The sequence below is a fragment of the Sceloporus occidentalis genome, unplaced genomic scaffold (assembly GCF_023333645.1).
Source record: "Sceloporus occidentalis isolate IW3139 unplaced genomic scaffold, rSceOcc1.0.p SCAF_8, whole genome shotgun sequence".
NCBI lineage: Eukaryota > Metazoa > Chordata > Lepidosauria > Squamata > Phrynosomatidae > Sceloporus > Sceloporus occidentalis.
In genome coordinates, this window is record NW_028316988.1 from 16227491 (window position 1) to 16242902 (window position 15412).

At 45.3% G+C, this 15412-nt stretch overlaps 1 protein-coding gene across 1 annotated transcript; it reads right to left on the reverse strand.

The window, feature by feature from the left end:
* Positions 1-1842: 1842 nt before the first annotated feature.
* On the reverse strand, positions 1843-13929 carry PHF19 (PHD finger protein 19). Its single transcript, XM_089534968.1, has 15 exons — positions 13777-13929; positions 10623-10817; positions 9852-9933; positions 9570-9665; positions 8842-8942; positions 8289-8437; positions 8039-8134; positions 7857-7925; positions 6967-7087; positions 6546-6613; positions 5712-5882; positions 4779-4857; positions 4486-4571; positions 4297-4392; positions 1843-3364 (listed from the first exon to the last, which is right to left on the reverse strand). Exons 2-15 carry the CDS (start codon positions 10800-10802, stop codon positions 3019-3021), a joined length of 1740 nt encoding a protein of 579 aa, XP_089391094.1. The 5' UTR covers positions 10803-10817; positions 13777-13929; the 3' UTR covers positions 1843-3018.
* Between the last annotated feature and the right edge of the window lie 1483 nt (positions 13930-15412).

Consider the following 15412-nt stretch of genomic DNA (forward strand, 5'->3'; position numbering starts at 1 on the left):
ACACATTAATTACAACTTGAATAGAAACAGACAAACACACAAAGTCAGTTATTTAAAAAGCAGCAACACAAGTGACTGTGGCTCTCTCTCTTTTTAAAATGTATATATATCTATACCTATATATAAGAAGGTGCACAGAAGCATTAGAAAAATCAGTCCAAACCAATGCAAACAATAATAAATCTATCTCCAGGAGAAAATACATTTTTGAGAGCTCCCTCCTTTCCCCATTTTTCTCATTGGGGCCAAGGAGGAACGCTCAGTTGTGGGGACAACACTGACAAATTTGGGTTGTGTTACAAACTTGTTCTTACATTTTGCTTTTCTTTTCTTTAAGGCACTCATGAAAGGGGGAAAGGACACTTGGGCATTGAAAATGCATCCGCCACCATGTCCTACCTTACCAAACCTAGGCCTCTTTCCCACTTACAGATAAATCGGTTTGCAGTCCGAATCGATGGATCGATTCGACAGCAGAGCATGGTTCATGCTACATTTGCCCCGATCTCATTTCCCCCCCTCTAAAATAACCCACTTGTGGTTCACATTCACGTTGATGAACAAATCAATTCAAAATGGATCTGCTCCAGCCAGTCGAAGGGCAAATTTAAATCAATTCCGATCCACATCTGGCTCACACTTGCGTGGAATTGATTTATCCAAAAAGACGGGGGGGGGGGGGGGAAATCAGCATCAAAAAGACGTGGGTTAAATGGGTCTAGCACATGCCCCCCCCCCTCGCTTCAGCAATTCGATTCAAGTGGGAACCAGGGTCATTTGAACCGGTTTTGATTTGCGATCTGGTTTAAAAGATAGCGGGAATCAGCCCCAACATTTTCTGTCCTTTTTTCAGATCTTTCTCAGAATTTAGGATGTCTTAGACCACATGCATTTGTTTTTTGCTTAGTTTTGGGTGCCTTCGAGTCGTTTCCGACGTACGGCGATCTTATTGTGGGGTTTTCTTGGCAAGGTTGTTTCAGAGGGGCTTTGGTTTTGCCCTCGGAGGCTGAGAGAATGTGACCTGCCCAAGGCCACCCAGTATTTTTTCCAAGGCTGAGCAAGCATCCGAACTCTGGTTTCCAGAGTCATAGTCCAACATTCAAACCAATATAACATGCTGGCTCTCTTCTGTATACATACCTTCCAACATTTCACCAACAAAAACCAAGGCAAGTGTGTCCAGCAACATCTCAGTGGGGTCAAAATGCTAAAAGCTAGGAGAGGCTGCAGCGGTTTGCTTTTGCCTGAGTCTACTGGGAAGGGAAAGCTTTGCCTCCTCTTCTCATATCCGCCAATGGATTTAATTGAGGGCAAACTACTTTTGCACTCAAGTTTGCAGCAATTGAAGTAAGCTGAGGACAAAGCGGGGGAAAGTAGGAGAATCTGCAACATTTTCATTGCATTGGGAAAAATAGGATGACAAGAGGATAAATTGCAATTGTTCCCAACTAACTGGGACAGTTGGAAGGTATGCTACTGTACTTTTCTTGGACACATAGACTTGGTCTCATTGGCTCTGTTTCTGCAAAACATTATCCAAAAAATACTACCCACACTTGTATCCATAGCAGCTAAGGACATTCACAACATTATGACCCAGGATGGCCTCTTAGTTTCTCACTATGGACCAACCCTATATACCCTGTTCACTCTTAAGACCCCAATGAGCCCCTTTCATCGCACTCAAGTTTACAAGCTTTAAGTGAGCCTTTCGCATGGCGTCACTGCAATACTACAAAGTTCAATCACTTTCGACATCCAAGCCAAGAGATCCTGGGAGCTATAGTTCCATGCGGGACTATGAACCCTCCACAAGGAGTCTCCAAATGACAGTTCCACAGAAGAAAAATTTGATGACTGTTCAATGGGCATTATATATATATATATATATATATATATATATATATATATATATGTGGGGCATAGTGCAGATGCAGGGGGCTCAAGATAGTACTGGAGCCTAAAGTAGCACTGTTTGGTTATGCATTTTGTAGCAGCATTTCTTAAATACTTTAAGGTTAGCAATGGCTTGGGACGGCCAGTCAACTTTCCTTTCTTGTTGCATTTACACAGCTCATTTCAAGTGCTCAGAACCACATTTCTTCTACATCGGTTCGGCAATCCCAACAAAACTCCAGTTGCGATGCCAGTACGTATCGTTCCCCACTTTGCAGGGCATGGGTAAAGGAAAATGGCAGAAGGCTTGCTCGGGAATTCACAGCTGTGGCAAAATCAGCTTTTGGGCACATGGAGCCCAAAACTATCCTCACATTTCAATCTCCTTGCCAGCCCTGCCATGCGGGAGAAAGGAGGAGGCTACCTTAGGCAGCTTGTTTTGGGTGCCACAAAATGGTGGCAAACAAATGGCAATCTTCTTCGTTCTTATAGTATTTTTATTGCCAGTGGGCAAGAAGTGCTTATGGGACTTTCCGCCTCATGCGCTGAAATAGCTTGCTAAGGCACCTTTGCCTCTATTTTGGGCATGGCCAAGCCTGGCATAAAACAAGGACCATCTTCAGCGGGATAGTTTTGTCTGTCATGCCAGGCTATCATGGTGCCCTGGAATTCCTTCTCTTTCCCTCAGCCTGGAGAAAAGAGTGATGGCATTCCCAAGAGATGCCATTATAAAAGGTTTTAAGTCCTCTCTTTCCATACCTGGTTGGCATTGCCACAACTGGCTCAACCCACCCATTTCCATCTCCTCTCCCTTCCATAACAACAGCAACAACAGAAACAAGAAAAAGCAGCAATAAAGCAACGGGGTTCTATCTTGGCAGTCAGTTAGCAACACACATGGTCACGCCAACAAAGCCTTTCTTGGGGTACATCGTTGAAGTACCTCAACCAGTAACTCAGTGTACCAAGGGCACCCCTGAATAAGCATTAAGTAAACTCTTTCCAGGAGAGGCCTTGCCCAGGATGGCTGCGCCACTCCATCACATGACATTTTCCTCCAACTCATCCCCACCCGTCCTATTTCTTTCCTTAAGTCTCCAAATCCTACACATTGGCACAGCATCAATATGGAGTGGTGCCTTCCCATTCCACCAAATACTCAACTTTGCCCTCCAGGGTCACCCGTCGTGCCAGGACCTGGTACTTTTCGCCACACACCAGCCTGCCAGCGGCCCCAAAATAGTTGTTGATGGAGGACTTGAGGTGGGAAAGGGACGAGTCGTCTTCGCTCATGCGCTCAAAAGTGTGGCAATCAATGGCACGGTTGGGCACGCAGGCTGCCTCGCTGTCTTCGGAAGAGCAGCCGGGCATTGTTCTCCGCAGATGTGGTGAGCATTTTTGCTTCGCTTCGATGGCCGTGTAAGTCTTGGCGGTCAGTTTACGCTTCCGGCTGCCCATATTCCTTCTGCTGGCAAATGGCAACAGCAAAATGGTCATATTAAGGCAGCAATAATTAGTCAAAGAGAGACAGTGTAGTGTAGTTTGCATCTACGCTGCATCTACAGTATAGAAATAATGCAGTTTGACACCATTTTAACTGCCATGGCACCTACAGAATACTGGGATTTGTAGTTTGGTGAGGCACCATTGTCCTTTGGAAGAGAAGGCTAAGACCTTGTCAACCTATAAATCTCAAGATACCATAGGCTGGAGCTACAGCACTTAACATAGTGCCAGACTGCATTATTTCATAGTGTAGATGCACCCTAGGACTCTTGAAGACAAGAGTTTGGATCCCTGCTCAGCCATGGAAACTTCTTGCCAAGAAGCCCCTGTGAAAGGGTTGCCTTAGGGTCGCCTTACGTTGGAAATGACTTGAAGGCACATAGCAACAACAACGTACAGTGATTTATAGTCAGTGGGAATGGTCCAAGAAGACACCCAAATGCGCAACATGGCAGGTCATTTGCAATGCCACTTTCATCACTTTCAATGGAATGAGGACGTTATTCATTGGCCAAAAAGTACCACTGCCTGCATATGCATGCACAGCTTGAACACACACACACACACACACACACACACATTCCAAAAAACAAACCTTGATTGTGCCATTTTATATAAAGGACACCATTTTACTATGCCACTGTATTTTAAGAGACTTGAGCATCCTTGGATTTTGGTATCCATAGGGGGTCCTATGGATAAAAGCTCTTAAAACAATTTTTAAAGCATTATACACCCAAGCCCTGCTCTTAGATACTTTTTGTCGGAATGAAAAGGTTTTAGCATTTTAAGAATGGGAGGTGAGCTTAAAAAAAGACTTATAAAAACAAAAGAGGGCAAATGCCTTCTTAAATTGTGCTGCCCATGATGCCAAAGAAAGAGAGGATCTCCTACCTTGATTCATAGGAGAGGCTGGTTGTCGCTGACCCCGAAGTGCTGACGGCGTCTGTGGAGTCCACTTCGGAAAGGAAAGTGTGACCTGAACTTGCACTGGAAAGGAGCAAAAACGCAGGGTTAAGCAGGGCTTTGGCAACAGCTCAAGGCCTGGCTTAAGCTAGGATCTTTAGCCACGATGCCGGTTACCTTTTCAGACTCTGGATTTCATCCAACGTGAAATCAAAGATGCTGGCCAGATGGTGGTTTGTGCTCCAAGCCGAGGCAAAATCACTCTGAGTGGGGCAAGAAGAATGGAAGGAAATAAAAATTCATTTACAAGCATCCTCCCATATAGTGGTGCCTCATGGGTCATATAATGCCTACCACTGTTTCAAAACATCCAGCTTAAGGTCCTTTGTTTATAGCACTACAACTGCATCTCATAGAAGTAGTCTGGAGCGGGGGGCCCATTTAAACAGAGCGAAGGAAAATAAACTCACACTTGGAATAGCATCTTCCAAGAGAAATTTTGATCTTTTCCTCCTCCTCCTTTCCTGCTGGAGATCGCATGTCGACGAACTGTGAAGGGGAAAATAATAAAGGAATTAAGAAATTAAGAATCTGTTAACAGGTTATGTGATATTTGGCTTCTTATATTTCATGTACCCGACTGTGTGAAAGAGTAACATTTTCCTCTTCCTTCATTAGATGGGGGCTGTAATCCATATTTTAAGAATCTGGAACCAGACATTGGAACTGTTTCAGATTTATAACCCACCGTTTCCCCAGTTTCAGACTCAAGACAGCTTGCAACAGTAAAACACCATTAGAAATCCACAACCTATGAAAGTTAAAAAGCAATTCAAGCCATCATCAAACTAAACCTGGTTAAAACAAACTATAAACAGCAACAAATCAAAGCCCACCAAACTATCCAAGGCCTGTTGCCCTGGAAAAAATTAGTTCTCAAATGCCCGCCAGAATAAAAAAGGGTTGAACTACTTGCCGAAAGATTGTAAGGAGGGTGCCAGTCTCCATACAACAGGAGTAAGAATTACATTACCCTCCACATGCTGTCGGATTGCAACTCCCAGCATTCCTCAGCAATGCTGGCCAAAGCTGCTGGGAGTTGCAGACCAACAATATCAGGAAGCCTAGACATTTCTGGTATACAGTTTTTATCAGCTCACTACCTTTGTTATACAGGTCAAGTCTCCGTTATCTGGAATTCCGGAATCCAAAACAGCTATAGGATGCCAAGCTGGTCATGGACCAAGGAGACTTGGGTTCAAGTCTCAATCCAGCCATGAAGCTCAATGGACTGTGGTCCAGGTACCATCACCCAACCCAGCCTACCTCAAAGGGTTGCTATAAGAAGTAAAAAGAGAACAGCTCCCATGAGAAATAAACCAAGAGCACGGCTAGAGGCAGACCTGCTTTTGTGGGAATGCTTCAGTCTCCCCCTTTTCTTTGCTTCGGAGGCTCTGCCGTCAACCAGTCCTGGGGTCTTCTCAGGCAGGAGTTTGCTCGGCGGGTTCGGTGGGACACGGATCCGCAGGCGGAAAATGCACTTCTTCTTCTTGATTTCCTTCCCGCATAGAAATCTGAAAGGTGCAGAAACAAACCTCAGCATCTCTTAAGCTGGAAGCGCATTGACTAGACCATTGGTTTCCAAACTTTGGTCCTCCAGATGTTTTGGACATCAGCTCCTAGAATTCCTGAGTATTGGCCAAACTTTCTAGGGCTTCTGGGAGTGCAAATCCAATACTTGGAGGGCAAAATTTGGGAAACACTGGAGTAAATGATGGTTGAGAACCCTTGCTACTCTGTTTACGAGACGTTCCTTTGTGGGCTACGAATGCAACATGTAGCGTTCACAGTGACCTCAAGAGAAGCCATTGTGTGAAATAACTTTCATGAAACAGATTGATGATTTGCAAATGTAAATCAGTGTTTCCCAAACTCTGGTTCTCCAAGCATTTTGGACTTCAACTCCCCGAAGCCCAAGTCACTTTGGCCAACAATCAGGAATTCTGGGGAGCTGAAACCCAAAACATCTGGAGGACCAAAGTCTGTGAACCACTGATGTACATTGAAGCCTTGCCTTCAAGTGTACAAAATCAGGAGCACGAAAGGAAGCAAAGCCAGGAAAGTAAATCTCAGAGCGGCAATGGGAAAATTCCTCCATTTGGACTCACACAAATATCTTCCATTTATTTCTGTACCAGTGGGGGACATGTGCGGGGAAATGCCCCTTTTATGCTCACCTGCTTTTGTAGCTGTTGAGTGCATCCAGAAGATGGGGACCTCGCTCTGCGATGGGGGTTTCAGTCAGCTGGGAAAAGAAGGGGAAAACAGAGCAAAGTTGGTTTTAAGGAGAGAAATAGTCACATCCTAATTCAAGCCGGCGTGGGCTATCCAAGCCAGCATCCAATTTCTTGGTCTGACTGAGGAATCTAAGGATGAAATGAGTTACTTCCCTAGTTGAACCCAGTGGCTAGACATCCTGGAAGTTCACAGGTAATTTATAGTTTATCTTGATTTCTTATAGTAGCTCATCCAGTGACCACAAGAGGGAACCCAAGTTTCGCCATCCAATTTTCTAACCAACATCCGTTGAAATGAGGAAAGCTCAAATCCCCTGCAAACATGCCATCCATGGAAGTAACCGACAGTTTTGGTTCTTACCTTCCCGAGCTGCAAAAGGTCCCAGTGGTGATTGACAAAGGCCAAGATTTCCTCAAAGTCAAAGTATTTCTTCTTACTTTGGACACCCAGGTTGTAGAGCACAAGATGCACCACGTCGACCCTGTGCGCATATGTACAGAAAAGGTATAAGCATGAGCGCAATTTCGCCAGGCATAGGATTTCCTGCAGAATTTTTCAAGGCACCCATGTAAAACCACTGGGTGACCTCGGGCAAAGGCACACTCTCTCAGCCTCAAGGGAAGAATCGGCAAACCTCCTCTGAACAAACCTTGCCAAGGTTACGGTCGACATAAGTCAGAAATGAGTTGAAGGCAACAATGCAATACACATTCACCAGATTCATATTGGTGACATTTGTGTGTGTGAGTGCCTTCAAGTCACCTGTTGATTTATGGAGAGCCCATGAATTTCACAGGGCGACGTTGTTGTGTGCCTTCAAGCTGTTTCCAACTTATGCCAACCCTAATGCAACCCTATCACAAGGTTTTCCGAGGCTGAGAGAGTGTGACTCGCCCAAGGCCACCCAATGGTTTCCATGGCTGTGCAAGGAATCCAACAATGATCTGCAGAGTCATAGTCCAACACTCAAACCACTACAGCACATTGGCTCTTAGGGTGACATACCCAGGGAGAATTGCCAATGGCATCTGTGCATGTCCTTACTTGGGCTGCGTCTGCACTGCAAAATTAATGCAATTTGGTACCACTTTAACCGCCATGCCACAATGCTATGGATTTTGGGATTTGTCATATTTTGTGACACCAGAGCTTTTTGACAGAGAAGGCTATTAAATAGTTCACAAAACTGCCAATGTTTTGTTACAGTTCCCAATAAGACAAAGTACAAGAAGCTCAAGTCTGGAACTTACCATCTCAAGGGCAAACGTCTGATGTGCTCTGGACCCTGGTTACACACGGAGCAGTAGAAAATGTAAAACCTGAAAACACAGTTTCTTTTTATTTATTCCAGACTACTGCAACAATTTCACTTAACTTTGACTTAAGCTTACAGAGGAATGTAACTTTGGAAGGGAGAAACAGAAGTACCTACCTGTCTCCAAAGAGCATCGGATCACTGAGACATTGCGTGCAAGCTTCGTGGAACCACTGTTGGCAGCGAAAACATTGCAGCATCTTCAGGTACCACCTGGAAGGAGGCATGGAGAAAATAGGATGGGATGCAAGAGAGTGAATCCCCAAAAAAGACAGCTAGGACAGGTTTTGCCCCTATCCTGTTTACCACCCTACCACCATCGTTGGTTTTGGATGGCACAGTTGCCAGTTTCATCCATTAGTCTTACTCGCCAGGGCCGCCACAGTAGCAATAACACTGCTGTTGGTTGGTCCGGTGGGGTGAGTCCCATTCCAGCTGTTCGGGGTTATAGGACAGCACCATCTTCACCATCTGCAGCGTCCGGGCAATGGCTCCTTTCTTCAAGGCACCACCTTTCTGCAAACAACAGAGACGACAAAAAAGATGGATGTCAGCAGACAGAGAACGGCTGCGTCCGCACCACAGAATTAATGCAGTTTGACACTGTATTTATAATTAAAATACAATTAAATCCAACAGCTAGCCTCACTTAAATCAGACCTGCTGAGTGTCAAATTAACACTTGTGTAAATCCCCTTGCTGCAATGGGTCTTCTCTAGTTGTGTCTAGCCACTGGATACACAACCTTCCAGATGTTCTTCGACTGCAGCTCCTAACATGTTTGACTGGTAGCTATGCTGTTTGTTGCTGCTGAAAGGTGTAGTCCAACACAATCTGGAGGGCCCCATGATTTAATTCATAAAAACCAAATCAGTTGCGTGCAAATTGACTTGATGCTCTTTTCCCTCCACATCACTCACCCGCACAGCTAAGGCAAAGATGCATCTCCGGCAAAACCAAGGCGTTGCCAAGGAGTTCTCCCGAGTGCTCACCACTGGGATATGACATTGCTGGTGGTAACCTGGTGGAAGCAGAGGCAGAGTTTTGCAAATAGAAGCAGGGTATTTTCTACAGGCAACATAGCAGCTGGAGACTCCTATGTTAACAGGGAAGCGGGCCCACCCTGGGTTTTAGTATGAACTTTAAAGAAGCTATCCAAAACGCTGAGCCTATCGGCAACTTGTTTGTCCATCAGGGACTTGAGCCAAACAAAACAGCTCCTTTGAGGAGACTTTAACCAACCTTCTTTGCTCCCCACCTTTATGCAGAAAGCAATATAAGGTTTAGGGGGTTTTTTGGTGGGTTTTTCGGACTATGTGCCCATGTCCTAGAAGAGTTTCTTCCCGGCGTTTCACCAGCATCTGTGGCTGGCAACTTCAGAGAACGCTGGCATGGAAGAGAGTGCCCAATTTTCCCCCATGCCTGCATTCTCTGAAGATGCCAGCCACAGATGCTGGTGAAACATCAGGAAGAAACTCTTCTAGGACATGGGCACATAGTCCCAAAACCCACAAAAAACCATGGAACCTTTCAACTTCACAATATGATGTTTGCTTAGCAGCAAAAAGGATTTCTCTGCCTTGTCTCCGCTCCCCATTTGTAGCAGCCCAAAAACAGACCACAGGAACCTCCGTAACGTTTTTCTTACCTAGTCCACATTTTCCACATATCAATATATCGTTCAGGGGGCCTGTCGTCTCTCCTAGGCAGATGTTGCACTTGGGTTCTTCACCGGGGACCCCAGCTAGAGAGGAGAAAGAAGTCAGGGGTGTTTGATAGAAAATCCTGGGGGGAATGAAAATGTGCAGCACACAGACAAAGCTAACTAGTCTGCTCTGCCACTTAAATATGTTCCCCTCCTTCATTCCTTTCGTTACTGTGTAGGTCAGGCACATGCACACCTGTGGAAAGAAACTATAGAGTCACGTACCATGCTGGATGTCCTTCCACAGCACCCAGTACTTGGAATTGTCTTCAAAGGTCACCAGGCAGCTCTGCTTAGAGCCACTCACCTGCAAGTCAGAAAGATTTATTTTAATAATAATAATAATAATAATAATAAGGAATCATGGAGGAGCAGAGTCATAACTTATGGTTTTGACCACATGGGCAAAGGCCAGCTCTCCAGATGTTGTTGGACTGCAGTTTCCATCAGCCCTACATACCACAACCAAGGTGAGGAATGCTAGGCAGTGTAATTCAACAACACCTTGGCAGCCTCCCATCTAAGTTAGTCACAACCATGATGTACCTCTCCAAACTACAAATCCCAGGACTCCATTCTAAGTAACTCCCCAAATGACTCATCCCAAATGAAACCATGGCAGTGAAAGTCATCTCAGACTGCTATAACTGAGTAGTGCAGATACACACTTAGATGGGTAAAAGGTATATAACCAAGGGTGCCCGCTCTGGGGATAGGCACATTCATTTGGGCTCATCCAGAAGCATGATGTAACCCATCCCTGAGAAAATATCTTTCAGAGCAGTGATTCCCAAACGCTGGCCCTCCAGATGTTTTGGACTTTAACTCCCAGAAGCCCCAGCCAGCTTGGCCAACGGTCAGGAATCCTGGGAGGTGAAGTCAAAAAACACCTGGAAGACCAAAGTTTGGGAACCACTGTTTTAGAGAATAGAACAGGATGGAACATTCATTAAAGAAGTTCGTTTTATAAAAGCAAAAAAGGAAAGCATGGTTTACCCTCTTGATCTTCCCAAGGTAATAGAGCCCATCGGTCCAACGGCACAAGACATATTGTCCTTCCGTCAATTTGGTCATCAGCTCTTGCCGGCCCTTTTGGGTTTTGGTAGCCAAGTCCACTGTCGGCTGCTGGAGGCGTCCGCTGGCTGTGTAGACATGCCTAAGATCGTTGTTCTCCATGAGCCTTGCTGGACGCTGGAGATGAAACGTAAAGGAGAAAAGCTTCCCTTGAAAAACGCCACTTTTTTAATATGGATACCCAGGACACTGCCTTACACAAAATCAAATTGCAAGTCTAGTATTGCCTGCACAAATGGTAAAATCCCCAGGTATCATCTGCCCTGATTAGCATCTGGGTCTCAGGCTGCATCCGCATTGCAGAAATAATGCAGTTCGACACCATTTTAACTACAACGGCTCGATGCTATGGATTTCTGGGATTTGCCTAGATTTCATCATTTCCGCAGTCCCTTTCTAAGGTCTTTCAGTCCAAAGGATGACAGAGGTGGCCCTTCAGCCAACAGCAGGGATGGTCTGCCAAGATGTATTTTTATCTCCACATTGGCTTGCCTTTGCACCATGTGCAAATTGTGGCATTTGAAAGTCTGCAAGATCAGTTGAGCCAACAAAAGAAGGTCACTCGTCCGAAGGCCAGCCCAAACTGAGGCCAATTGCACAATCCTCTGGCACATAGGAGGCGCCTGTCAAAAAACAATCAAAATCCTCACTCCTTCCCAGGCTCCATCTACACTGCATAATTAATGCAGATTGACACCAGTTCAACTGCCATGGATCCATGCCATGGAATCCTGGGATCTGTAGTTTGGCGAGCTAGTTAGCCCTCTCAGTCAGAGAACTCGGGTGCCATAGCAAACTACAAACCCCAGGATCCCATAAGATGGAACCACGACAGTTAAAGCGGTGTCAAACTGTATTAATTCTGCAGTGTGGAAGCAGGCCTAGTCAATCTATCTCTGCCAAAGGTTTACAGGAAGTGGCAGAGTTGCTCTGCCCAAATTTCTAATTCATCTGATTGGTTCCCAGGGTTGCCCGACTAAAAGCTGGAAAAGGCTTTACCTGTGTCTTTGCAAATGTGTGTATGTCTATGTGCCTTTAAGTCACCTATGCAAGGGGATCTTGTAGCATCTTTGAAACTATCAGAAGTGTCCAAAGCGCATCAGAAGCACCTGACACGCATCAGAAGTGCCCAATGCATATCAGAGGCACCTGACATGTATCCAGAAGTGACAGCCCAACATGCATCAGAAGTGTCCAACACACGGTTAGAAATGCTTGACATGCATCAGAAGTGCCTGATTTTCACCAGAAGTGCCTAACACATGTTCAGAAGTTTTGTCCTGACACATGGTCAGAGGTGCTTGACATGCATCAGAAGAGCCCAACACATGGTCAGAAGTGTCCGACATGCATCAGAAGGGCCTGATGTTCACCAGAAGTGTCTGACATGCATCAGAAGTGCCCAATGCACACCAGAAGTGCCTGATGTGCATCAGAAGTGCCCAACCCGTGTTCAGAAGTGCCTAGTGTGCATCAGAAACACCCAATGGGAAGCAGAAGCCCCAGATGAGCATTGCAGCACACCTGCCAGTGCCCAGATGTGCATCCTTACAGTTCCCTTATATTTCATTGCATTTCTGCAACCTGGTTACCAACTAATAAAGTTATGGACCATCGATGCAAAACCTTGACCCTCATCGGCTCCACAATCTGCCACACATCATTGAGTTTTGACACATCTTGGATCCTATCCCAAAATCTAGAAACCAGTGCGGTATCCACACATCTATTATTACTATCATCATCATCATCATTATTATTATATCTCCATCATATCACTGACTCAAGAGCTGGTGGCCTAGTGCTGTCCTGATTGGCCGATTCAAAAAATAATCCTCATGCAACCTTTTTTTATTATTGAAAATATATATATATATATATATATATATATATATATATATATAATTTTAGGCCAGGGGTGGAACTAACAGTCAGAGTGAAAGGAGGAAACCTCTTTACAGCCAAGAGAGGATGCGGTGGAGCTACAAAGTCACAGCCCAGAGAGAAACATAGTTTTCTTTGCAATTAAAAAAGGAAACACAAGAGTGCCTTTCAATGCCTAGGGATTCCTTAGGATCATTCCTGCAAAATGGGATCTTGCCAATGGTTTTGGGAGCAGCCAGGACTAACTGTCAGTCGGAGGAATGCTCTTTAGATAATGCACAACTGTGTTTGTTAAATGCATTTTTCATGTCCTCCTCCGCCCTTTTTGCAAACGTTTGCCTGACCACCCAGCCTCTCCTCTTGATCCTCAGAAACAGTCACTTTCGATTTTGAAAAGCAGCTCCTCTTTTGGGGAGGGTTCTTCTCTTTTTTGCCTTGGCCAACCTCATGGTTTTACTCGTGAGTAAGCCTCCCTTGGGCCCAACCTGGCTTCCCTTGCAAAGCAATAAGTGACATTCACCTTTGCAGTTTGCAGGGAGAAAACAAAGAGGAGGAAAGAAGGTGGAAGAAAGGGACCCCCCAGGACAAGATCCCCCCTCCTTTGCTTACTTGGGAGTAAGTGGATCCTGATGGAGCTGGGATCCTGGGATCTAGCAAAAAGTACAGGGCAGAGGAGATCTTTTCAGCCACTTCAAAAGAGGAAGGTGCACATTTACTCCAGAGTAAATCTCTAAAGCAGCAAAAGCTCCCCAGAAAAAAGGAATCTGGTGGCCTCGATCCATTTTGTGAACTCTCTCTAAGAAAATCGACCAGATCCTTTAGCAAGAAAAACCCAGGAGTGCTTTTAATATATATATATATATATATATAAAATACACACACCCATATATATATATATACATATCTGTATCTAATATATATCATATATATATATATATATATATATTAGATAAAGATACATATTAGATATATATATATATATGTATAAGATACAGAAATATATTAGATATGTCTGTGTCTGTGTGTATATATCCCACTTTTTGGAAGATGCAAGTGCAATCAATAAATGCATGAATCAATAGATAAATGAGTGGTTTTTTTTAAAGGAATCCACCAGCCTCTCTGTGGACACCCCCAAAGAAAATTAATAATACTAATAATAATTAATAATTAATACCTTCCAGCTCCTTACCTAATTATTTCAGTGATTCCTCCTCCATTCATTCGCTGGACAGCCCTCTCCAGTCTTGTGGCAGGGATGGGAGGAAATGCCTTATAAGAAATGCAGGATCCTGAGTTCGAATCCTGGGGTGGTGATGTCTGATCTGGATCTGGATCTGGATCTCTCTCTCTCTCTCTCTCTCTCCTCCAGGGAGAGGGCTAATAGTCTCCCATGGCTGATGCCCCTCTTTATAAGAGACCCTGGAGGGTGCAAAGTTGCAAAGATGCTCCAGGGCAGAGGGACCCAGCACCAGACGCCATCTTTCCCTTTTGCAAGTCTGTTTTTCCCGCGAATAGTTGACGTCTTGCTTATGCAATGAGCCTGGCCTCCCCAGCTCCGCCTTCTTCCCCAAAAGGGCCTCCTCCTCCTCCTCCTCCTCCTCCTCCTCTCTCTCTCTCTGCTCCAGATCTCTCTTGCCTCTTTGCCTCTGGAAGGAAGACAACTTCTGGGAACTCTGGAAAACTTTGGGGGGAAAGGCAGGGATGGGGGTCCTTGCAAGGATCAGGCAGGGAGGGTTGAGCCTCCAGGGTCAGGAGCAGTTGATCTGCAGGGTCCAGCCTGCCAGAGACAAGGTTTGCAAGGCAGGGAATGGGAATGGTGCTTTTCCTTCTTCTGGGAAGCAAGGATCAGGGAGGGAGGGCTGAGCCTCCAGGGTTAGAGGCAGTTGATCTGCAGGGACTAGGTTTGCAAGCAGGGGGTGGGAATGGTGATTTTCTTTCTTCTTGGAAGCAAGGATCAGGGAGGGAGGGTTGAGCCTCCAGGGTTAGGAGCAGTTTATCTGCAGGGACTAGGTTTGTAAGGCAGGGGGTGGGAATGGAGCTTTTCCTTCTTCTTGGAAGCAAGGATTAGGAATTGAGGGTTGAGCCTCCAGGGTTAGGAGCAGTCTAGCCCAGTATGGACAAGGTTTGCAAGGCAGGGGATGAGAATGATCTTCTTGCATCTTATTGGAAGCAAGATGGGTGTCCTTACAAGGATCAGGAAGGAGGACTGAGCCTCCAGGGTTAGGAGCAGGATATTTGCAGGTTGGGGAATGAAAATGATCTTCTTTGTCCTTATCAGATGGGCCTGCTTAAAATGACCAGGAGATAAGGTTGAGCCTCCATGGTTAGGAGCAGGATCTCTGCAGGTTCCAGCCTAGGCTCACTTTCTTGAGCTGCCCACCTGCATTTATTCATTTTGCTTTGCAGCTGTTGGATCTGCCCTCGCACCGGTCTTGCCACTACCCAAATTGTAGTTATTCTGCTATTGATTCCCTTCATTTCTTACCCTCTGTGGGTGTTTTTGGATGGCATCTCCCATTGGTCTTGACCATTCGCCATGCTCACCAAGACTGATGGGCATTGTAGGTCAAAATACACAGAAGAGCCACATGTTCCAGTCTGCTGATATACTAAAATTGTCTGGAAACCAGGTTGAGATGTATATTGTAGTTAATAATATTCCTGGAAAGTTATTTCCTTGTATCTCTGGCTGCATCTGCACTGCAGAAATAATTTGGTTTGACCCCACTTGAACTACCATGGCTCAACGCTGTGGAATTTTGGGAACTGTACTGGGGCCGCAACAAACGACAGTTCCCAGAATCCCATAGCATTGAGCCACAACA

Bases quoted from the DNA above. Each gene is read 5' to 3' on its own strand.
- PHF19 (XM_089534968.1), bottom strand. From the start codon at position 10,802: ATGGAGAACAACGATCTTAGGCATGTCTACACAGCCAGCGGACGCCTC. The intron at 6,614-6,966 runs GTAAGAACCAAA...TTCTTTTCCCAG, and splicing joins ACCTTTTGCAGCTCGGGAAG to CTGACTGAAACCCCCATCGC. The intron at 5,883-6,545 runs GTGAGCATAAAA...TGCACCTTTCAG, and splicing joins CTCAACAGCTACAAAAGCAG to ATTTCTATGCGGGAAGGAAA.